This window comes from Scleropages formosus, chromosome 6 (assembly GCF_900964775.1).
Source record: "Scleropages formosus chromosome 6, fSclFor1.1, whole genome shotgun sequence".
In the NCBI taxonomy this organism is placed as follows: Eukaryota; Metazoa; Chordata; class Actinopteri; order Osteoglossiformes; family Osteoglossidae; genus Scleropages; species Scleropages formosus.
This window is the reverse complement of record NC_041811.1, coordinates 34,138,632-34,164,147: the sequence shown is the minus strand read 5'-3', so window position 1 is coordinate 34,164,147 and position 25,516 is coordinate 34,138,632. Positions and strand designations below refer to the sequence as shown.

The 25,516-nt window shown below is 47.8% G+C and overlaps 1 protein-coding gene across 1 annotated transcript; it reads right to left on the bottom strand.

The window, feature by feature from the left end:
• Nucleotides 1–1,752: 1,752 nt before the first annotated feature.
• mmp11b (matrix metallopeptidase 11b) lies at nucleotides 1,753–23,628 on the bottom strand. Its single transcript, XM_029253093.1, has 8 exons — nucleotides 23,488–23,628; nucleotides 13,145–13,431; nucleotides 9,225–9,368; nucleotides 5,599–5,732; nucleotides 5,185–5,399; nucleotides 4,492–4,696; nucleotides 3,932–4,189; nucleotides 1,753–2,478 (listed from the first exon to the last, which is right to left on the bottom strand). The coding sequence occupies exons 1-8, from the start codon at nucleotides 23,626–23,628 to the stop codon at nucleotides 2,351–2,353; spliced, it is 1,512 nt and encodes a 503-aa protein (XP_029108926.1). The 3' UTR covers nucleotides 1,753–2,350.
• Between the last annotated feature and the right edge of the window lie 1,888 nt (nucleotides 23,629–25,516).

Genomic DNA, 25,516 nt, shown 5'->3' with positions numbered 1-25,516 from the left:
GAAATTCTGTGATGAAATCCAGGAATATTTAAAAAGAACTTTCTGGAATTTAGAGAAGTGATTAATCTTCCTTCCCAGGTTACTAATTTATTAAAAACACAACTGTATTACACTCTTATTTGGGCCGCTGCTGTAGGTAGCACAGTGGAAATGGGTTAAAATCCTCAGAAGGACCTTGTTTTGTAGTAAAAACCCAAATTTCAGGATAGTTATCTAGGTTAGTAAATGGATTAAGTGAAAAGCTCAAAGCTGCTTTAGATAAAAGAATAGTGTTTCATACCCTGTTTTCTGTAATTTGTGACTAAATAATAATTGTCCCAATCTGGAATCTCAGATAAGGGGTCATTAACAGATTAAAAGAGTCATTATTAAATGGGGGGAAAAGACTTTGGCATCTTTATGTGTAAAAATATGCATGAAAAAAAGTCTAAATTATCATTCCAGCTGCAATCTTTAATAATAGGAAAGAGTTCTGGGGCAATTGACTCTAATTAGTTCCTCACCACAAGAATGTGGTAAAATCCCCCTGTGGGTGTTAGGAGGAGAGCAATTCTCAAGAGGGGCTCAATTTATTTTGGTGCTTTTTCAACAGCCAGTCTATAAATAGACGACCTATTGAACTAATTCGCTTGGGGTGAAATAAAGCTGCGCTGATTCAGTTCGCGACTCCAAAAACAACCTTTCTTAACACAAGATCGGAGTATAACTGCCGCCCTAAATGTGCAGTTATATCATTGGCCTACAAGGTAGCGTCATGGTTAGAGATGCTGCATTCGGACTCTGAGGTCGCAGGTTTGAATCCCGGCTATAGTACCCTTGAGCAAAGTACTTGCCCTAAAATTGCTCCAGTAAAATTACCCCACTGTGTAAATGGGTAAATAATTGTGAAGTACCTTAACATTTAGTGTGTGAGTGTTGGAGAGAGTGTGTGTTCCACTGATGTATGGATGAGTGACCCAGCGTAAGTAGTGTATCTAGCAGTGTAAATCACCGTGGTGAATAAGGTGTGTCGGCTGGTAACACTACATAGAGGTCATTGGAAGTTGCTTTGGATAAAAGCATCTGCAAAATAAACATGTAAATTTAATGTATTATACTACATGTGATGTGTATGTTGTCGAAATCCAATCTTCATCAAGAGCACAGAATAATTTGGTGCTTAACTAATGCTTTTATCAGAAGTGGCACATTATGTGTTCTTTTTGTACAGCTGGGTGTTTAACTGGAGCAAATTCAGAGTTTGTAAGGGTTAAGAGCTCTTACACAACCTGCTGCCCCTGAATTTTATGGACAAAATTAACATTAAGGTTGATGGACTGAATCAGGAGAACTGAACATATGCTGTAGAACATGGTGTACAGCTTTAAAAACACAACATCAGTTTTTAGACCCCCGGAAGTTGCACTTCTTTCAAAAGTGAATGTTCTAGTGGGAGCAAATGATGAGGTTCCTAGTCACAGTTAATTTCTGGGTACGTTTGTACCAGTTCACAGAGGCTTGGCTCTGCCCTCGCTGTGAAAACACGGTCGGAGATCCGGCGATGTTCCGCGTGGGCCTTTGGACAACGCAAGGAGCAAGAACACAACAGGCACTTGTCACATATGAGGTCACCTTGTGATTGAATTCATAAATGAAATGGCAAGATATGAGTAACTAACAAAAAAAAAAAAAAAAAAAAAAAACCAAATGGATGGCTACACAAAAAAAAAAAAAAGAGGAAAGGACCCAAGTTGAGGTTCCCTGAGGATCGGAAGAAGCGATAATTCATAGCAACACCAAATCATCCATAAATTGATGAATGGGTCATTTTGTGTACGTTTCGCTGTAATTTCAGTAATGTGATACGTATTTTGATTTCAATAATATGCTGCTCATTTTGTTGGTGGGGTGTAGTATTTAGAGTGTAATTTATCCAAAAGGCATCACAGATACTTCAGTCTTAACTGCTGCATGAACTTTTAAATTGATTCATTGGTCCAAAAACATGACCTCAGACCGTGATGCTTGTAACATGAGTGGTGTGAAAACATGTCACAAAACATGCCGTTCTGCAACTGTAACTCGTCCTTCAGGAATTATAAAAAGCTATGGTCATGTCAGTGGTCACAGATGCAACAATACTCTCACTGACCGCAAAAGCAAAATGACATCCATAAGCCACAATGTCATTGTCTTACAGCTGCAATTTCTCGCAACGATGCTTTCGTCAACGTTAAGCATATTACAACTGACGACACGGCATCTAAAGAGAACCACATCAATAGTTTCAATAAAAGACAGCAGAGGGATTCCGATCGTATCTTGAAGGCTATGCCTGATTAATCCTTAATCCTTTTCAGCCACACAAATCTTATGGATTCCCAGAGGACACGCAGCCAAAGAAATCCTTTCCAACATTACGGGGGTATCCCTCCAGAACCCTCAGTTCCACTGGGTCAAACTTCCAGTACTGCTGGCCACTGAAGAACTGTGCAAAACCTGTCAAGGAACAGGACATGGGTTCATTCCAGTATTTCTCACCATGACATCAAGCACCTCACACACGGAGCATGAGGTGAACTTAGCATCTTAAACTTGCGACTCTGAGCTACTTATGCTTTTCTTTATGGACCTAAACACTCAATGTTACAGCCATTTTTTGATAGTGTGTTCAGTGTGGAACTTGCAGAGAGGATTTCCAGCGGTGCTCACGCCAATCCAAATGGGAGACTTACAAACTAAAACAAGCCTTCACATTTCACACAGCCCTCAATACATTTCTGTCTTTAATGAACTGTGTCTGCATTATTTTTTCCGGCTGAACAATTGTCATGGACTTTGTTTTGTGACTGACAGTTTTGTATGGGAAAATAAAGAGTGGAGATGTCTCAGTGTTTCAACTGCATAATTTAAAAAACCAGACAGCTGTAACAATTTTACATGGTACTCAGTTGCACATAGTTCCACAAGTTCCACATGCTGAATAGATACTAGGAGCCATATCTTTGAGTAATCAAATAGGGGCATTTAATTTTCTGCACAATCCTTTTCTCCCCCATCTTAATTGATAACTGTCTCAGCATTAAATCTTGACATTTTTTCTCAGAATTTTGCAGTTGATCTTACTGCTCATTTCAATATAAGGAAGTTTGCCATTTTCAGGTTAAAATTTGCACCTCAAGTCATGAGCTTACCAGTTAGCAGTGACTCTCTGTCCTGTTAAATGTTTAAAATAAATGTAAATACGACAGCAGAGGGTCTACAACACTATTTGATGGATGTTATTAAGGCAAATATAAAAGTGGGAAGTATAAAAACACCTTTATTTTTCAGCTTTAAAATGTTTTGATGGTACATTAAGGCAAATCATTAAGCTGTTAAACATTGGTTGATTTTTAAAAGGATACATACTCATCCTTAGGAATTTACACACACACACACACACACACACACACACACACACACACACACACTGTCTGAAGCCACTTGTCCCAAGTGGGGTCGCGGTGAGCCAGCGCGTAACCCGGCAACACAGGGCGCAAGGCCGGAGGGAGAGGGGACACACCCAGGATGGGACGCCAGTCCAACACAAGGCATCCCAAGCAGGACTTAAACCTCAGATCCACTAGAGAGCAGACCTTGGCCAAACCCACTGCGCCACCGCGCCCCCCTCACTTAGGCATTTAGATATTTTCTAATAATGCATCAAGCTGCTGGGTAGTTTCATTACTTAGTCAACACTTTCGTCCAATAGGTCTTATAGTATGATCCATGTTTTACTGAGCCAGGTCAAATTACGAGGGGCTAAAGCAAACCCACCCTGGAACTCGAAACAGCAGCGTTCAGCTGCATGGCCTTGCCCTTTGTCAGCACTCCAAAAGCCTTCCCCAAGTGTAGTGTGCAAGTGAAATCAGTAGGTAGGTGGATAGTAAGGCTGGAAGGGAATCATTACCGTGCTGATCCTGGAATGCAGCATCAGTGTTGCGGGGGACACCCCGCCAGTCATGCATGCTGCGGGGGTGGGCGTCAACCACACGGTTCTCAACAGAACTGAAGCGCCAGTAGCTGCCCTCCTTGAAGAAGTAGATCTTCTCCTTGTCCTCACCCCACATGAGAGCAGCCTGAATATTTGCGACAGGCAGGCCCAGGCTCCGCACCGAATCGGGCCCCGTGATCTGCCGCTCGGCGTCGTACACCCAATAGTTGTCTCCTGGGGAGGAAACGCACGCCATGGATCACAGACCACAGCCAGTCAAATGAAAAGCAGTGACATGTTTTCAATATTTATGTCATCTAATAAAAAAAATAATGATATTGCTGTCAGGATGAAAAATGTTTCTTGCTTCATTTATTGGGGGATGTATCCTCCAATGTTCTCCACATTCTACACACTTGCGTGTCGCAGTTGGGAAGAATATGTTATTTATGAGTTCACACCGTGAGTGGTTTTGATTTTGGGAGCTTTCCTTGAAGACGACCGACGGTCACAGTCAACTTCCTCTGGCCTCCTACCTTGAAAGAACCAGATGTTGCCCGACTTGTCCTCAAAGGCAGCATCTATGCTCTCGGGGATGCCCTTCCAGTGTCGGGACGCCAGGGCAGGGTACCCTGGCTGGAGGCGTCCGTCGCGGATGCGCCAAACGTAGCCGGACTTGAAGAAGAAGAGCTCGCCACGGATCATGGAAACGGCGTCAAAGTTGGTCCGACAGGCGTCCGGCTGGGCACAGAGAGGCACACGCACCGTGACATAATGCACACGCTCCGGTCTTTGCAGGTGAACGCATTTCTCTTCCGCAGCTGATGATGTAATGGGTAGAACTTCTGCCTTTGGATCTGAAGAGCCCAGCTTCAAATCCCGCCTACTCCTGTAGTACCTTTGAGCTGGGTGCTTAGGCTAAAATTACTCTGGTGAAAGACTCCCTGACTTTATCATTGTGTAACTAAACATTATAAGCTGCTTTGGAAAAGAATGTCTCATGATAGAGAAATGTTTTGAATCTGTCCATTATCTATTGTCCGTATTTTTCCGGAATGTTCTGCCTCACCGTCATACCTTTTTTCTCTAGAGTTCTTACTGTACTGCTGTGACTTAAACTGTTTCAGTAGGTATCTCCTGTTATCCGGTCTCCTGATATCGGGTTCTTCAGATAACAAAAGCTGAGCCACGTATGAATTGTGTTGGGGAAATGTTGGGTTCAAGCTCACAGTGCTGGGGATCTCATTGGTCTCTGTGCCGGTGAAGGGCGGGTTCGAGCGCCGAGGCCCATACAGGTGCTGTATGCCCCGTCTGTCGTCTTCGCTCAGCTCCAGCGGGTAAGAGAAGCTGTAGAAGGGGGACATGACTGCTCCGGGCTCTAGGGAGTGCTGTAGGCCTAAGACGTGGCCGAATTCATGGGCTGCCACCTGGAGCAGGTCGGTGCCTGGAAGCAACACGCGAGAGAAGACCACCATTGCGGAGGTTTGGAGGAGCAAGACTGAGATTCTGAGCTTTATTTCTGACAGATTGCTTTCGATTTTGAAAAACAAAGGCGAACGAAGGACGTATGCTGTGTATTCTAGTCTCGGTCCATTTCGGAAATGTACGTAGAGCGATCTACGTAAACGAGCGGATGTTCTCACCCATGCTGTTGCCCACTGTCCAGGACTCATCGTAGTCGAAATGAATGTCGCCCTCTCGGTGCGTCCTGGGAAAGAAGGCGTGAGCCAGGATGCCCCCGGGGCCGTCAAAGGGCAGGTTGTCTCCGTGCCAGTACCTGCAGACCCAACAAAAAGCGGAGGAAGATTAGTGCCGCTACATTTTGCGTACCCTTAATATAGTGTTCTCACCCTTTGAGTGCAGGGAAATTAAACAAAACTTGGGAAAAATATACCATGATGGGGAAGGTTTCGAGTAACCAAAGAATATAAGCTCGTTTTGGGTAATGGAGAGCAACAAAACAGTAACAAAAATGGAGAAACAAAAATGTGAAATTTAGTTTACGCTAATTGGACAAAAGGATTATTAACTCCGGTGTAATCGCCGTACCTTCAGGCCTTTGCTTGGAGAAACGACGACGACCGCCAAGGAAAACCGGGATTTTAAACGTTCTCTGCGTTTAACTCCGCTTCATTGTCCAGAAGCGGAGCGAACACCAAAAACTAGGTTCTGCCCCCAGCTTTTATGACTAGATGTGCTGTCAAAAAATTAGTCGTGGCCATTTAGTCCAGTTAACAGTTTATTTAGAGTGAAACACTGCATGGTCTGGGCTCTTCTTCTGGGCCAAACTTATTTTTAGGGGAAAGAAAAAAAAAAAAAAAAAAAAAAAACCCCAACACGTTTTCCTTGTTGGGAGTCAGATCAGCGGTGTGCGACACAGAACATAGTACATATACATGTATTTGTAATGTTAAATTGGGTGTAACCATATCACAAAGTCTAAGATGTATCATTTTTATACGTTTCCTATAGTCATATTAGGAGTATTTATTGCTTTTAGCTATAAATTCATTCCTGGATGTTAAGCAGTTGTTGGCTGACGTGGTCTGGAGCCTATCCCTGATGCACAGGGTGTGAGGCAGGATACACTCGGCATGGGATACTGTCCGTCTCATATGAATCTCTCACACACACACACACACACACACACACACACACACACACACGACACTTAAAGTCACAAATTCACATGAAACACTTTTTGACTGCAAGAGGAACCCACACATACAGGGAGAACATGCAGACGCCACACCGTCTGAGTATTTGCACGCAGAGCCCCGGCGCCGTGAGCTCCCGCTGCGCCACTGTGCTACCACACTTATTTCCCCATGCATGGAAGGAGGAACAGAAATAAGATGTACCTTTTATTTGCTAATAAATGAGACTTTAGCACATACTTTATGGGAATTATAATTTACATTTATTCAATTAGCAGTTGCTTTTCTCCAAAGCAACTTCCACTGGATACTGTGTAGTGTTATGAGCCCACACACCTTATTCACCGCGGTGACTTACACTGCTAGATACACTACTTACACCGGGTCACTCATCCCTACATCAATGAAACACAAATATGATAATACCCAACCACATGGAATAAAGGCTGGAGAGGACTTGGTCTTCCAGGTAAGAATGTCTGCATTTCAGTTCATCATCCTCAGGTCACTGAGGAGGTGCAGGGGTTCCGATCTCTCAGGTATCCTGGATACCAGAGTATGGTGAATAAACAAATAACCCCCCCCCCCCGCAGGCTCTTGGCACAGGGCAGGATGCCCTGGCACTGCGTGTCGGAACGCTCGCTGGAGGAGGCTCTCGAACAACACGTGGAAAACGAGGCGACGCGAAGCGGCGCTGGATTAAAGCGGCCGAGCTGCGGAGCGCAGAGTCTCCGGCTCTCGATAGGAGAGTTAGCGGGCTGTGAAGTGGTTCATTAAAAGTACAAAGCGCTTTCGGCCTCTTTTCCCCCCTTTGAGGGTTCGCCAGCCCTCGAGGTTTGCAACCACGGTGGTCTGCGTGACGTGCAGAAAGGACAGAACTGAGAAAGACCGACAAACGCCGACTGACACGGGACAGTCGGCGGCTCCGTTTTCGCCGAACGCCTCCATTTACTCTCTCCGGAGTGTAAATCGCGCCCTCCAAAACTTCGGCGACCCCCCACAACTATGAGCGTCGGCCGTGCCCGGCAACACGTTCCAGCTCCCCGGAGCGCTTCTGTCCCAGCTCGCAGCACAGCCGGCGCCCCTAAATACCGCGGTATTCACAGTAAGATTGTGAAACGGAGTCGCTCTGCCGCTGCACTTGGAAACTCGGTACTTGCAGAGCAGCTGAAAAAACCCAGAGCGGTCGGTCACCTTTCGCTCCAGCTCTCTGCAAGACTTGAGGAATTAATACGAATGATATTTTGGGAAGACAGCAGAAGTGCCGTCGCGGTTCCGTCCCCGAATGCCAGAGGTGCCAACTAGCAGTAAGCCAAGGCCCGTTGACCGCACGCGGGTACCCTGGGTACTCCGGGTACCGTTCAGACCCACCATTGGCATCGGGACAAGCGGAACGCCTTCAGGCTGCATTAGAGCTGCGTTGATGTCGGTCCGTCGCTAAGACGGAGAGCGTAAATAAAGCGAGGCATTTGCCTGGAAAGGGAATCCGACAAAGTAGCGGAGGGCGAAAATCGCACATCCTTGGTCACATCGTTGCTGGACAGGAGTACCAGCAGTGGGGGAAATGATCCGGAGCAGCACTGCGATGGGCTGTGTTTTACCCTGTCTGTCAGGACTCTTGTCAGGTGCAGGTGGCGCCACGCCGAAGCCCACCGCGCTGCGCTGACGCCTTCCGGGTATGTGGACTCACCTCTCGAGATGCCCTAATAAACGCAGCTGCCGAACGGGATCAAACTGCACGGCAAATACGGTCGATCCTCAGCTTTAAATCACGCCACGTTATTTTACGTGTTTAAATGGAAATTGCAGCCGTTCAGTGAGACGCCACTAAACTGAAAATGTGGAAATAGCAGTAATAGAAATAGTAGACTAATAGAGTAATAGACTAATAGAGTAATTGACTAATAGGCTAATGGGCTAATAGACTAATAGGCTAATAGAATAATAAACTAATAGGCTAATAGATTAACATAGTAACACACTAATATTCTAATAGAGTAATAGACTAATAGGTTAATAGACTAATTGAGTAATAGACTAATAGGCTAATAGATTAACATAGTAATACGCTAATACGCCGACAGAGTAATAGACTAATAGAGTAATACACCAATAGACTAAGGGACTGATACTAGTAGGACCTGGTTATGGTGTCTGAAATGTGCAACCGAACAACACCGAATACGGCGTAGTACCGCACAGCAGATGCAGCAAGTTTTTTGGACACGGCACTAAATAGGAAATGAGTTTCGTGAACTGAGGTCCACCAACAGTCCTTAGAGCTGGAAAAAAGGGGGACGTGACATGTCTCGGAGGCGAACGGTGAGCGACCCCTGGCCTGTCCGAAGATGCTGACCGGCGGCACGAAACGCAGCTTCTCGCACCAGCGGCAGCGGCGCGTCGCGTCGACTCCTCGTTCGTGTTTAAGTGACGCGTCGTTGCTTGTTTACGTGTCCGCGACCGCACGCTCCCTTGGCAGCGGGCGCGTGCGTAAGTGGCGGTTTGCACACACCCGACCGCGTGTTTACAGATGCTTAATTCACGGTTTACTGGTGCGTAATGCGCAGGTTCACGGTGTGTAATTGGCGGGTTGCGGAGCGCCGGTCCCTCACCTCGTGAAGTCGATGATGATGTCAGCCCTTCCGCCGTGGACCTCGGCGAAGGTGAGCGGCGTGACGTCGCTCCAGACCCGCAGCGCCTCCTGCAGGACGCGCCGCACCTTGTCCTTGCTCATCTGCCAGGGGAAGCGCACGATCCTAACGGTTGCACAAACGCACAGGGGAGGCGCACGCAAGAGTCAATGAGCGCCCTGAGCTGCTCTTGTACCGTTTCGCCCAACTGGTGCCTTAGGCGGCAAGATTTCGGGATTTGCCGCAGGATAATCGCACTAGTGAGAGACCCCCGGTACATTTGAACTGGTTCACTGGGGGGGTGCGCAAAGGAGCTCCTACTAGCTCTGTCGCTACCACCCAGCTGGACTGGCCCACACTATGGAACTCGCTCTCTCGCTCAGTCAAACGCTACGGGGGAACCCGAACAGCATGTCTTTGGAGTGTGGGAGGAAACCAGAGCACCCGGAGGAAACCCACACAGACACAGGGAGAACATGCAGACTCCACGCAGACCGAGCAGGGATCGAACCCGCGTCCTCTTGCACCACCCCGGTGCTGTGAGACAGCAGCACTACTTGCTGTGTCACCGTGCCACCCGTGCAACAGCTAAGAGCATCAACACCTTGGGCTTTTTGCACTGGAAATGAAGGCGCTCATCAGTCACGCAATGCTTTCATCTTTCGCTGCCTGGGCTCCGCGGCACGTGCTCCTTCAGCACGCCCGAATCCCCGTGACGCGTGTTTAAAGACCGCAGTCCGCGATGAGGACGCACAACACCTGGAGTCGTGGGCCATCAGGCTCCGGGGCTTCGGTGGCCGCAACGCAACATCCGCACGGAAGATCCGCACTGGGTCTTACGCGAGCGTTGCAGCTGACGGACAATCGGTTTGTTGGTCCATCGAAATCGGTCAAAGTCCTGTGTCGGTTCCAATTATTTATTTATTGGCGTTCTTATTTATCAGTTTATTTAGTTGTTTTTTGTTGGCTTGCTTATTTATTGACTTATTTGTTGACTGTGTTTTGTTTTGTTTGTTTGTGAGTCTTAATAACGACTTACACTTGCGGTCGACACCCGTATTTCTCTCACACGCACATTGGGACGATGGACTTAGATGGGGCAGTTGGCCGCTGCTGAGAAATACTGTGATTTGCTCTCCTTCATTTACACTTGTTTTCAGTATTACTGTGTTCCTTTACCTTTCTTTGTCGCCGTGACTCAGGGAGGCTGCTGTGGCAGTGAAACGATAGAAACCTGAACTGGATCTTTGGCCTTAATAAAGGGACAGGAGGTAGTGCAGTGTGTAGAGCTGCAGCCCTTGCGCCCGAAGGTTGCAGGTTTAAATCCCATCTCTATCCGTACTACCCTTGGGCAGGGTACTTGCCCTAAATTGTCCCAGTAAAATTACCCAGCTGTATAAATGGGTGAATAACTGTATGTCAATTAATTCTCTAAGTCATTTTGGAGAAAAGCATCAGCTAAATGAATAAATATAAGTTTGTGGTTTTTTTTTTTTTTTTTTTTTTTTGAAAGTCTGCATTGTGGACATATTAATCATATTAATGTAACATACAGTACTGGGCAAAAGTCTTAGGCACTTAGATGTTTCCCAAAAATATTTGTTTTAGACAGTTATTTAATGTCTCTAATGTGTCGATGGGAAAGAGCATATTTTAGATTTCCATGCATTCCTTTTGCAAAAAGTTACACTATTACAGTCGTTAAAGTACACACACTGTCTAAGTCTACTTATCCTAAGTGGAGTTGCAGCAACCCAGATTCTAACCCAGGACACAGGGTCCAGGGCTGGAGCGGGAGGGGACACACCCAGGGCAGGACGCTCGTCCATTGCAAGGCATCCCAAGCGGGACTTGAACCCCAAACCCACCAGAGAGCAGGCAGAGGCCAAACCCGCTCCGCCACCACACCCGTTTATAAGATTTAGTTATAACTAAAGTTACTGCCCCATCCAATTAACGTACTTTTCATTCTGCACAGGAAGCAGGCAAAGCGACACTTTGAGCACAAAGATGAAACACCTTCTGACACCTGCGTGATGCGTCGTTGTGCCGCGAATTTACACACCTCTCTGCTTATGAGGCCATGCGCCGTTTCTGCTGTACGACTCTTCGCTGAGGTGGGGTCTCCGCTGTCCAGCATGAAGGACATGAGGTCGTCTGCGAGCCCTGACAGGAGAGGGTAGGACTGGTCGCCCCCCCACCCCCACCTGACCTTTCCCTCTGAGGTGTGTGCAGGGCAGCATAGCTCTGCAGACTCTTGAAGGCTTTTATTAAAGACTCGGCCGGCAAAGAGCTCTCATTACGTCCCGCAGACACGCAGGAAGCCCCTCGGCAGCGTTTGCAGCACCACCCTGTCACACCACAACTCCCAAAAGCAAAGTGGTGATTACATTTATTCAGAAGATGCTTTTCTCCAAAGCAACTTCCAATGAACTTTATGTAGTGTTATCAGCCCACACACCTTATTCACCGCAGTGATTTACACTGCTAGCTACACTACGTCACTCATCCATACATCGGTGGAACCTCAACAGCCTGTCTTTGGAGTGTGGGAGGAAACCAGAGCACCCAGAAGAAACCCACACAGACACAGGGAGAACTTTCAAACTCCACACAGACTGCATGGGGATCAAACCCACGTCCTCTCGTATCACCCAGGCGCTGCGAAACGGCAGCGCTACTCGCCGTGTCACCCTGGGATGACAGTTTAGGCGACCCTTGCTCTCCTGCCGGCCATCTGCGGTTCTGATCCCAGCTCACGAGCACCACCCACCCCCAGCAGCACCGGCACTCCACCGACCCGGGAGGATCAGAAGAAAGATCTTTAAAAGAACTACCGCATCGCTTTGTGATTCGTGCTGTTGTGCTCATGGTGTTTTACAGCTCTTTTTACACTTCTGCCCCCGGTCCCCACCCTGGTCGCCCTCTTCCTCGTAGGTTTGCCATTACTGTTCGGGTGCACCGAGCTCATTGTACCAGGGGACACGACAGCGTCCGCCTGTCTAAGAAAGAGGACTACGGTAAAAAGTTACAGCACGGTACCACAGTAACAGTACTGTGGTGAAAGGTGACGCTGAAGGTGACTGTCTCGTACCTGGGCTCTGCAGTGACATGTAACATATGACGGGGAACCCAAAAAGGGCGCTATGCTCTGGGAGGCAGGGTTACAGTACTACGGTATTTCTTCTCCCTCTCCTTCCTTCAAGCATCCTCATCCAGGAAGGTTTGGTTCCGGTCCAGATGAGCCTGTTCAGCTTTACAAAAGGGTCCCAGGGTGGTACAAAGCTGGGGAATTACTCACAATCTCTCAGAGAACAAAGGAAGGCAGTAATAACGTGATGCTGTTGCACACAAAGGAGGGTGCGGTGGTGCAATGAGTTGGCCTGGGTCCCGCTCTCCGGTGGGTCTGGGGTTTGAGTCCCACTTGGGGTGCCTTGCGATGGACTGGCGTCCCGTCCTGGATGTGTCCCCTCCCCCTCCAGCCTTCTGCCCTGAGTTGCCGGGTTAGGCTCTGGTTCCCCACGGTCTCGTATGGGACAAGCGGTTCAGAAAGCATGTGTGTGTGTGTGTGTGTGTGTGTTGCACACAACTACCAGTTAGAATAAAATTCTACAAAAGATTCCAGGGTAGAAAGAGTCAAGTTTGGGCCACGAGGTTCTCACCTCTTATTCGGGACCTTGCAGCCCAAGGACATCAATGAACGCAAAGAGCAACAACAGGAGCAAAGACAGCAACTCGGACTGAGCCGAAGGTGTTGAGCCCGAGCCGTCGAGGGGCTCAAATAATATTTCTTTTCCAACATCGGATTTTTTTGCACTTCCGAAACAAACGGTAACTTTAAACGCCTGAAAGGAACTCGGTGAATTGCAAGGACGGCGGAGATCGATGCGAACGAGCTTTACTTGTAGGTGAGGTCCGTCTTCTCCCAGCGCCCCCCGAAGAGCACGAAGCGCTTCTGCCGCCGGCGTCCGCCATACGACCTCCTCCCGGGGTCGCCGGGGCGGTCTGGGCTCTCGGCTCCTTTGCGAGCAGGGTAGTCTGGAACGCCGCAGCGGGGTCGCTTCCACAGCTCGCTGTCGTTCCTGGGCTGGACCCCCATGGTTTCAAACTCCTCCTTGAGGGCATCCTGGGCGTGGAGCAGCCTCGCCCTCTTCTTCGGCGGATAGGCCTGGGTCTCCTGGAGCCACCCCTGGTGCACAGATACATCTTTGACGTGGGGACAGCAACAGTTGCTCCGTGCTCTACGGTTGCAGAAGGATCAACGCACCTTTTGGAACGACTAGTCCGGACTCACGCAACGATCATGGAAAAAGCTTTCTGCTTTAAGGAGAATTGTTCCAGGAACTTTCCAGAAGATCCCTTTAATACCCAGCTGAGTGACCCGAGAAGCCCTTAACAACACCTCCATCACGGTGCCTTAATTCCTCTGCAGCACTTAGAGAAAACACCTGCCCATTAAATGGACACAGACCTTGCTGGGGGGTGGGGGGGAGGGAGAGGGGTTCAACACGGAGGCCCACTGCTGCCTGGGGACACTTCCTCACTGCCGCTCACCAACCACAGCTCCTACACCAGCTGTGAAATTTAGGAAACCCTTTTTTTATTTTTATGACTTTAAAATACCCACCACAATATTTTATTCAGTGATTTTTTTTTTTTTCATTTTTAGCCAAACATCTGTGATGAATTATTGGATATGGGAGAATCTGAGCGCTGAATATTACACAGCGGCTATGACTGCGGGAGCAGGACAGTTGAGGTTACGCTGCAGCCCCTTTTCCGCTCATATTCCTCACACACACGCTGGCGGGGGAGTCTCACAATAGGTGTGTGTGAGTGGGTCACCTACGACTCGAGCTGATGGGCGCACGGTTCCAGCTTATGAATCCCACGAGTTGGCAGTCTCACTACAGCGAACAGTTTATACGTGAAGCACCAGGTGAGATGACCCAGCGTGGGCGCAGGAACCGCGGTGCAAGAGCTCGGAAGTGCGGTTGTAGATGAACTGACACGCCGAGGACACACTGACCCGCAAGGAAATGTTCTTTCACTACGATCGCTACAAAAAAATACCACGTTTCAGGATCGCCTCCTATAACGAAAGCTTTGTGAAATTCAGGGATAAGAGCAGATGTGATTTGTACCGTAAGACGAAGAGCTACAAACAGACGTCCGTGAGAACCTGCTCTCCGGAGCAGACGCGTCGCTTCGAAAGACAACCCCCAGGGACAACAGGGACACGGGACACGGCTTCAGCTCAGCTCCCTTGAGTGCAAACGCTGCACAGTGGTGCGGGAGGCGTGGGACCCGACCCAATAACCAAGTGAGCCCTCAAGAGTCTGGGTAGCCCAGGGAAGGGTCCAGGGTTCAAGTCCCTGTTCTGGTAACCACTTGGTAAGTAGATCCCTGCGGGTTGAGTTGTTGTAGCACCATGTACTGTCACCTGTTGGTTGGAGTTCCTGCCTTTATGCGCCGAGGTTGCAGGTTCAGATCCCACTCTTGCTATATTAGCCTTAAGCAAGGTATTTACCATGAATTCCTCCAGTAAAAGTAACCTCTCTGATTAAATGGATAAATAATAGTAGGTATCTTAATATTTTGAGCGGCTTTGGAGAAGCGCATCAACTAAGCGAATCAATGTGAAAACGTGTGGGTTTTAATCCTGGATTTAAAGGTCACAGGAGCAGTCTTGATATTCTGGTGTTCTGGATCCTGAATTATTTGTATAACTTGTGGCTGTTTTACTGGCAAAAACATTGTTGAGGGCAGCTGGGATTGTTGATATTTGCATTCTTAACACCTGAATGAGAAACTGACTCAACTCGTGTTCCAGGCGTAAATTGATGAAGAAATGAAAATCGCCCTAAAGACTTTGGGGATGGAAATGTACTGTCGAGTTCTCCTCCGCAACGCATCTCTGAGAAACCCTTGGAAAGTCGAATTCTCATCTCTCGAAGCTCTAATTATCCATTACCCCCAACGGTAAAACACTTTGTGTTCCTGAGGCTGCCGCGCCCACGCCACCGAGCCGATGCGGAACACCTAGGGCACGGTGCAGACCGATGCGTAAAAGGCAGCGTCAGACCAGGAGCTGCTGCGAACCTTGTTCAGCCTTGTTGCTTGAGACCTCCTTGCCACCGGTCTACTCTTTCCTGGTCCCCGAGTCCGTTCCCCGTCCTGTAACCCTACTCCTTCGTCCTAGTGCCTCCTTATGATCATCGACCTCTTGCCTGCGTACTGACCTTGCCTCTTGGATTGCCCTTTTAACGACGTTCACGCCTCGAAGACCTCTCGCCTGTCCCGTGACGAAGTCTCTCGGATTTCCCTGAATAAAGCACGAATTCCACTCCGCGCTCAGGTCTGCCGCTTCCTTCCGGAACCGGCAATGACAGAGGCCCAAAAGTGACTCCCATTTATGGTAAAATCTCACCAAATCCCATTCAAATGGACACAGTTACTTTAATAATTAACGCTACTTATCGTAATGCATGACAAGGTACTTTCCACTTGTTAATTACTCTATTACTGCATGGCTTTATGATTATTATTAATACTGTACGTGCGCCTACCTGCGGGGGCGCGGTGGGTTGGACCGGGTCTTGCTTTCCGGTGGGTCTGGGGTTCGAGTCCCGCTTGGGGTGCCCTGCGACGGACTGGCGTCCCGTCCTGGGTGCGTCCCCTCCTCCTCCAGCCTTATGCCCTGTGTTGCTGGGTTAGGCTCCGACTCCCCGCGACCCCGTATGGGACAAGCGGTTCAGATGATGTGTGTGTAAAGTGGAACAGACATGAAATATAAGGGCACACTAGTCTCCCTGTGTACATTTTTGGGTGGCGGCACATCAGGAAAGGCCCAGAAGGGCGATAAAAAACAGAAGGAAGGCTCCCGCGCAACATATGGCAGGGAGTGGAAAGTAGAGCAGTTGCGCAGGATTAAGGGCCGGATCTGACACCGAATGTTTGTCTCCATGGAAACGAAACGAAACGCTTCTCGGCAGAAACGCGTTCTAGAGGGTATTTTCGCTCGGTCTTTCGTTCCTCGTGTAGAAGCTGCGACGGGTCCAATAGCGCGAATACGACAGCATGAAGGGGACGTCGCAAGGGAGGCTTGACCGGAGACCTTTTGGAGCCTCAGTCAGGCCACAACATTATTCAATATTTCACATTTATGAGAATATCTACGCAACATTTTAGGGAAACTGGTTTTTTTGTGGGTGTTGAGCTCCGTGGCTCTCGAAGGCCATCCTGTAACTCGAGGTCCAATGGCAAAGCGCCTTCACACAAGTGACATGGGAGCGCACCCCACGGAGGAGGACGCAGTGGGACGCCGACGTCAGGAAGAGGCTACGGTGCGAAGGTTTAAACGTAAAACCGAGGAACGTGCTGTACGTATCCTTCTCACACACTCAAGCAAGGCTTTTCCCGGTCCCTCGGAGATGATGGAGACAAATTGAAAGCCTATGAATGCCGTTTGAAAAGCTGCGCCTGCTCTGTCCTCCACTCTGCCTATTACGTCGTGGTGGAACGACCTCCCCCTCCCACTCAGAACTGCTGAATCTCTCTCCACATTTAAAAAGTTAAGTTCATGTAAGGTGTAAACATCCATGCATCATAACTTTAAGATGATGCCGGATAAACCTTTACACAGCTACTCCTGTAATGTAATGTAAATGTTTATATGTATCTCAGAAAAGAATTACTGGGAGGGTGATCAGGAATCGTCGATATTCCGATAGTTTTATGCAGTTACTCGTATGATGAACGTTGGTTCATATGGTGGAAAGAAAGAAAGAAACTGCACTTAAGAATCATGTCTGCATCAAAGTGTCTCTTTCTGCTAATGTAATGAACACATTGTATTTTCTACGAGATGTTTGTCGCTTTGGATAAAAGTGTCTAAGAAATGAATACATGTAAATGTTTCTAAAAATATGTCAGTTGTGTTTGCCTTTTTTAGAAAAAAATTTGCTGCATTTTGAACGGAAAGTGATTTGACAAACAGAGTGCGAATCAATGGCACCTTCAGTCCAGTGTGTTTTCCAGTAAAACTGCTCTTTTATTTGTACAGTACGACACTGGAAATTAAGGGTAGATTTTAAATTCTTTCACCTCCGAATAATCATAACGCTTCGAATAGTCTTTGATCTCTCCCAAAGGCAGTGGTGTTCATTTCATAAACAGTGAGTGAGTCCTGCCCAGAATTCTGGCTTTATTCCTGCCCCAGAATAAAGAAAGAATTAAAGTTTTATATTGAAAACAGCCATAAAACAGCATCTCCGTAAAAAACATTACATATAAAAAATATCATTCATGTAATAGACACTTTTCTCCAAACCGACTCCCAATTAACTCTATGTAGTGTTATGAGCCCACACACCTTATTCACTGCGGTGACTTACACTGCTAGATACACTACTTACAATAAGTCACTCATCCATACATCAGTGGAACACACACCCACTCTAACTCTGTCAATCATACACTATGGGTGAACCTGAACAGCATGTCTTTGGAGTGTGGGAGGAAACCAGAGCACCCAGAGGAAACCCACACAGACACAGGGAGAACATGCAAACTCCTCACAGACTGAGCGGGAATTATCAAAGTCATATCAAAGGTCCAGTGTGTACAGAGGACGGCTCTTCTTCACGCTCACTAAACCGAGTCGTAGTGACAGCATGTGCCAAAAATGATGCAATATGAGAAGGGCGCTGAGAATAATTCCTGGGTCCAGATGTCTGACACAGCTGTGAATAACAACTGTGGGCTTCTCAATGGTCAAAAGAAAAACATGACACCGTCGCCAGTGTTTTGTGAAGAAGTGTTGGGGTTCCGCGGTAAAGATTTACCACACTGAGCTCATTCATTGTCTGATAGCAGGATTTGTCACCTGCCACCAAAACATTTCCCTCACTGGTTGCCCTTGGCAACCGCCTCCAATTTCAGGCATTTTATAACACACGGTTGTGATGAGGAACTGGATGTTATCGGATTATTACGTGTCGAGCACAGATCTGAGTAAGACCCTGTGCGGTTGTGACGGTTCGAGACGTTGGCAGACGTTCCTGTTCAGTTACTGCGGCGTCTTCAATCCCTGGTCCACGGAATTGAAATGATACTTTGTAAAATTAAAGCAATTCCTCGATTTATTAAATAAATCTGATCCTGAAAGTGGGGCGAAGATTGAAATTTTGGATATCAAAAGCCTACTTAACATCATTTTAAATTGGAATAATAATAATAATAATAATAATAATAATACGCTCTCAGTCCATCAGAACACACTACAACTCTGTAAAACACTTTTATAAACTGCAAACCCAAAACTTATCAAGCACTGAATGGGGCAACTGGGAGTGTAGTGGTTAAGGGGCAAAGGGCATAGGTTCAATTCCTACTCCCAGCTGCAGCACCCTTGAGCGAGGTACTTACCCTCGAAATGATTGCTCCAGTACAATTACCCAGCTATATCAATGGGTAAATCACTGTAAGTCACTTTGGAGAAAAGCGTCACATAAATGATTAAATGTAACAAAAGAGGTCAGCGCTCAGGAACGAGCTCAGGAAACAGCTGGCGATACACTAGTACCGACTATGGTACGTTACCGCACATCGAGTTTTTTCTGGACGCACTTTGGTAAAATCTCGTTCTGCTCATTTTTTGTTGCGAAGTCGAAAATTGGGTATCGGAATGCAAGAGCTCTCATCCCGAAATTTCGGGTCAAGGGCGTTCGTAAGTGGAGGGACGCCGTAGATGCCTGTTCTGACAGTGTCTCTTGCACACACACACACACACACACACAAGCATCGGCTTGTGTGCCCATAGACGTGAACAAGGTACGAGGTTCAGAAACATGGTAAAAGAAACCAGTAGAAGCAAGATTCCCAGCAGAGAATCCACTGGCTTTGCTGGGAAACAGGAATGTGTGGAGCACAGGGAGGGAAGTGTGGGCACAGAGGAGTTAACATCGCTCCGAAACGTGTCTCTACTTGCGCTCGTCTCTCACCTAGACGCCCCCCTCCCCCCCCCACTCGCACCCGGCTCACCGCAGAACACAGTAACACCGCGCACTGGGGTTTTCTTTGCTCGGGCCCCACAGTGGCAGAGGGCGGCTAAGGTCAATCTCGCCGGCGTCTCATTCTTGGGGGGGAGCTATGCAACTGCACCCCCGCTTCCCAGCATGCATCAGTGTGGCTAAAGGGTTAAGGGGCGGCTGGCCCCTTGGCTTCATTAGCAGGCACGTATTTTAGAGCACGCTGCACATGAAACCGTGACATCTGTGTACAGGAAGGGTTCCCGTCATGGCTTCGCGCCACGTGTGTGAGGACACGTCACACACCGCTGAGACCTTTGACGTAAAAAGCCCTCAGTAGCCAAAGAGCCTCGACGGGCAGCGTAAGATACACTTAAGGTCGGGACCGAGTTCGTTCCTTACATTTATCTCGTGCTTTTCTCCTTACACTGTTAATCTACCCGCAGTTATTTACCCATTTATACAGCTGGGTAATTTGACTAGAATAATTTTACAGGAAGTACTTTGCTCAAGGGTACAGGAGCTGGAGGCTGGATTCAAACCTGCAACCCTTGGGCCCATAAACAGCATCTCGAACCTCTACGTTAGCAGCGGCCCCACTGAAGCGTGCAGGCACGTATCTACTTAAGTATTGACTTACTCACATACACCCTTGACATAGGTGTGTGTGTGGAGTTCAAGTGTTTCTTCTTCGTTCTGAAGGTGCGGCTGATGAAGGGCTCACCACACAACTTTCTTCTCCTGGGAAATTCTTCTTTCACCGACATACCTCTCCTGTCACTCATAGGGGACGTTCGGATCCTGGAGACGGGTGGATAGCGGCACAGCGTGGCGGAACGAGAGGAACGGGGTAGTCCTTTCGGGGGCAAAGAGGTAGGAGGGCTATCCCGTTCCTCTCGTTGCGCTGCATCTCCTGGAACATGAGCTCAGCTCCTTCGGGACGCGACCTTCTCTGAGGACGGAAGAGCTTGGCGCTTTGGCCCGGGGAATTGACCCGACGCCCGTCGGGCCGCGCCGACTGAAACAAAGAGCCTTATCTTCTCGAAGGAAAAATTTATGCGCAACAATGTCACACAGCCCCCATCCCGCCCCTCCAACCACACGGCTTGGCGTTGGAGAAATGGAAGCTGAGCTACAATTACCTGTGCAGGTATCTGCTTGTTGGGATAAAGCTCATCACGCTGGGTTTTGTTCCGCCGCATTTCTGCAAGGGAGCCTTGTCTAAACAGCCCTCGAACCCCATCAACGGGATTCTTTTGGGTAGCTGTGCCTCAACTGCTCTTTACTTACAAAGCCCTCACGTGCCCTTAAACCGTTTTAATTCGTACTTAAAAAATGCAGTACCGTCCTGCCTGGATACCGTGGTATTTACCCCTTAACCCAGCTGGCTAAACAAATCCTGACTTGTGGCCCATGAGACACCACCTGAAATCTCCCCTGAAGCCAATGACTCACAGTGTGTGAGAGTGTGTGTGTGGGGGGGGCGGGGGGGTGCTGTGTGTCATATGACGACCTCTGACCTCCAGCAGGACAGAGTGAGCCAAAAACATCTTCTCGGAGCACGACTCCATCAACTGTTCCCACTTGGTAGCTTCTCTGCTCGTCTTTGGTGTGCTCTTTCGGACGGTTTTCTCGATCCCTTCGACTTGGACGGAGAAGCCCGAGTGAAGATGAAAAGAGAGCGGCGGGAAAGTCTGCTGTTATCTGGGTGGTGCGACAGGACATGGGTTCGATCCTCGCTCAGTCTGTGTGGAGTCTGCATGTTCTCCCATGTCTGCATGGGTTTCCTCTGGGTGCTCTGGTTTCCTCCCACACTCTAAAGACATGCTGTTCAGGTTCACCCGGTGTGTGAGTGACAGAGAGAGAGAGCATGTGTGTTCCACTGATGTATGGATGAGTGACCCTTTGTAAGTAGTGTATCTAGCAGTGTAAGTCACCGCGGTGAATAAGGTGTGTGGGCTGATAACACTACATAGAGTTCATTGGAAGTCGCTTTGGAGAAAAGCGTCTGATAAATAAATAAACGTAAATATAAATGTATTTCTAAGGCCATATATGTGTGCAGTTTAAGGTACTTAAGTTAATAAAAATAAACGAAATCACTGCTGAGATGCGTGTTCCTTCGCTCCCTCTGGGGACGAGCAGTAAACAAAAAGCTGCTACCTGCATCATTTCTCTCCCCGTCAGTAAGGAGAACAAATTGAGTTCGGCGCTTCTTCAGCCCACCTGGCTCTGGTGGCCATAGCGGGGGGTGGGGGGAGTGAGAAAAAGGAGCCAAAGCCGATGGTTCGAGTCGAGATGCCGCTGTTAAACCTGAACGAGTCCACTGATGCCTTCCTGCTCTCGCTCTCTCGCTCGCCCACTCGCTCTTGGGTTACGTCACGTGTCTCGTCTGTAACATGTTCTTAGTTAAGGCCAAAATGACAGGAAGCTATTATACAGTGTAATATTACATTTATATTTAATACGCTGCGATGGACTGGCATACCCCCCTCAGCCTTACGCCCCATACTTCCAGGAAAGGCTCTGGATCACCGCGACGCTGCTCAGGACAAGCAGTGATTGAAATTGGATGGATATTTATTCCATGGTCGCGTCTGACTCAATCTCAGCGTCTCGCTCTCATTCCACACCTCGTCTCTGTCTGCTGTATGTTTGTGTTTTTTTTTTGTTTTACATTTTTACCGTTTCTTTTTTTAACCATTACAATGTATTGTTCATAAACATGTTCATGATTTATTAGCATGCTCTCATTGTTTTGTTTAAGCTCAGGTTTACGCTGCCATATCCATCAATGTTCATATAATAAACTGCGTTATATTGGCGATATGGGCTGTGTTAGTGCTCCACCCAACTTCACAGTATTTTATCGTCATTTTCCCATTAATTATTCCACTTTGAAAATGACGAACTGTAATTGAAAGTCTTAAAACTCTCATTTTAAAATATTTTAAAATGAGTACCTATAAGAATAACCTTACATTTTTCTCCAAATATGTTGTTGTGTGGTATCTGACCAGATGTTACATAGGACTAAGGTAATACCTGGTTTTCCCCACACTGCCCTTTTACATTTATCCACATAGCTGACACTTTTCTCCAAAGCAACTTATAAAGTATGACTACTTTACACATTTATCACACTGGGTAATTTTACTAGAGCAATTTAGGGTAAGCACCTTATGGGAGGGTACTACATCCAGAGGTGGGATTCAAACCTGTGACCTTTGGGTCCTAAGCCAGCAGCTCTAACCACTGCAGTAGCAGCTGTTACCCCACAGTACTGCAGATGACCTGTTGAGCAAATGCGTTGTGATGTAACCCGCACTTCCCACGTGTGCAGGGGTTGTGTACACTGGCGCCTCCACTTACACTGTTCATAACTCATCTTGTCCGTAACTCGAGAGTCGCCGCACAGTTGAAGAAGCTCCGAATACGATTTTATACCCTGGATTTCACACTTATTGAAGAACTTATTTAAGTTATTGTTTTTTTATCAAATTTACATTTCAAGTTTTGTACCTATGCTTCATGTAAAACAGGGTAAATTCAATAAGCATTTATGGTAATATCTCTGAGAGAAATGAGTTACATCAGGCGTCCTTTACTACATCAAGAAGGGCTGATTTACATGTATTCGTGTAGCAGACACTTTTCTCCAAAGCCACGTACATCTCAGAGAGCGATACCACAGTGTACCGCACGAGTTACATCACTACTACTGTACTGTACTACATCAACGGAGGAGAGATTCGGATGCGGACACGTGACTCGGGTTCAGTCCGTTCGTCACGTTCCACCGTGTGAGACTCATCATGACATCAAGCAGTTTTGTCACTTTGATTGATCTGAGATTAAAGCGAATCACTTCGGAAAGAGCAAAAATTTACTGAAACCGTTTTCATCAGCACGACGTATTTAAAAGTAAAAGCGGGTAAAAGCGGGTAAGGCGGTGCGACATGATGATGCGCGTTCGTGTAGCGGAAGATCATGGTCTATTTCCCACCTTGGAGACAATTTTCAGAATATAACACACTGGCGCCCCTGGGGGGTCGTCTCCTCCCCCCCCAACTCACACTGTAATGACTCCACTAAGTGTAACAGGTAACATGATTTACATGTTTCTACCTCCCGACACTGACTGACTGATGGGCCCCATGGCATGTAACAGGACCGCAAGAGGCGCGGGTCCGAGGTGCGCTGAAGTCACTCACCGGAGCTGCTCTGTACCTGCCGCTGCCGCTCGTCCTCTCGGGCACGGGCGCGGGCGCGGGCACGGGCGCGGGCACGGCCCGAGCGCACAGGAGCGCGAGTAGGGCGAAGGCGCTCGACGGAATGCGGGCTGGCGGCACCATCCTCCTGCGATCGCGCGCGCGCACACACACACACACACACACACACACACACTGATTGACTGACTGAGTGACTGACTGAGTGACTGGGACACGCACTCGGACACACACGCGAGCTCCAGGTCGCGCGCCGTTTGGCCGAGCAGCGTCTGCGCGGGGATTTTTATACTCTCCGATTTCTTTGTTCTCATTCTTCAAATTACACTTTTTAAAGGGCAGGAGTGACAGTTTGCCCGGGGCTCACGTGGTTTAACCCCTTCGTGCCGCAGCCGCGCGCCGGACGGTACAGCCAAAACGAGACACGACGTCGTTACGCGCCGCGATCGAATCCCCCGTGAGAGTCGTCCGTCTCGATCATTTTTAATTTTTTCACATTTCATTTCAATGTATTTTTCCAATCTCGGCTTATTTGTGTGTGAATTACTGCTGCATGTTACCTGTCTTTCGCAACCTGGGAACTTAGGTTTATTATAGTGTTGGGAAGAGTAAAGTTTACTTCGAAATGATGGCTAATTTAATAATACTTCATTTCGGAAATGGGGCGTGTGGGTCGAAACGGTAAATTAAATAAACGTACTTGTATTTATGAATAGAGGTATCTGTATTTAGCTATTTATCAACGTGCAGCAGCTCATACCCTGGCTGGGGACGTCATCTTCCCCTCTGACGGTTATTGGTTCGAATCCCTTTCGGCAGTGGAAAGCCTGCACCAACCGAGTATTTACCTTGACTAATACGGCAGATTACCCTGATGTATAGATGGGTAAATCCGTGTAATTAGCCCGATTACCTCACACTGCAGGTGACCTTTGGACAACAGGTGTCCGCTAAGAAAAGGGACAATATATTAGCAGAACAGACCGACAGGCAGGCAGGCATGACGGGTCTCGAAACACTTCCCTTTCGGACCCGCGTTTCTCTTGATCTCCTGCCTTCTCAACAAACCTTACATTTGCATTCATTCACTTAACAGACGCTTTTCTCCGAAATGACTTCCAATGAACTCTGCGTAGTGTTACCAGCCCACACACCTTATTCGCCGCCGTGACTTACACTGCTAGAGACAACCTTCACTACTGATTTCTTTAAGTGAATAAATGAATAAGACTTAAAACGTGTTGACTGACTGATCGACCGACCGACTGCACTTCGAGAGTCACGTGTGTGTCTGTATTTGGATCTGTTGCGAAACGCGCCTTAATTTTCTCTGAGTTACTTGTCTCTGTGGATCTACCAGATGAATACACAACACACACACACACACACACACACACACACACACACACATACATCTTGTTATCCCGATCTTCGCCTTTCACCGCCCTCTTTTTGATGCCATGAGACAGGTCGCAAACCCATAAACAACACACTAAATGCCCTGATATCTCCAACCATAACCCTGTTATTAATCTCTATAACCCTCTATTATTAATCAGAGCGGTGAAAGTCGATCCCCCCCCGCCCCGCCTTGGCTGCCCCACTCAGCGCACCAGGTGAGTTTAGGAAAGGCAGGTAAGCGATGATGAGTATGAATCATAACCGAGGGAACCCCCCCCCATCCCCCTCCCCACCCAGCTTAGGCGCCAAAAACAACGCGGAAAACAGCGGGTTCGAGACGTTCCAGAAATAGCTTGGTGCGCGCGGCCGCCTCGAGACTGTGGGGGGGGGGGGGCGCGCGCCGCGCCGAGGAAGACTAAATGAAGGCAATAAATCTAACTCGTCGAGAGCCCCGTAGCGGACGGAGACAATTAAAGGCTCCTTCTTCTCGCAGAGCTGAGTTATTGGTACTTTTCTGCCCAGAAATTATCCGTTTTCCCTCGGGAAAAAATGTAACTTTCAAGATCCATTTCAGCTAAATTAAGAGTTGTAATTAAAGCAAAAATTAAAGTTT

What these genes read in the sequence shown, in the direction of transcription:
- mmp11b (XM_029253093.1), bottom strand. Translation starts at nt 23,628, where the DNA reads ATGGTGCCGCCAGCCCGCATTCCGTCGAGCGCCTTCGCCCTACTCGCG. An exon ending in ATCATCATCGACTTCACGAG is followed by an intron (nt 5,733 to 9,224) that starts GTGAGGGACCGG and finishes TTGGGTCTGCAG; the next exon opens with GTACTGGCACGGAGACAACC. An exon ending in TGCATTCCAGGATCAGCACG is followed by an intron (nt 2,479 to 3,931) that starts GTAATGATTCCC and finishes GTTCCTTGACAG; the next exon opens with GTTTTGCACAGTTCTTCAGT.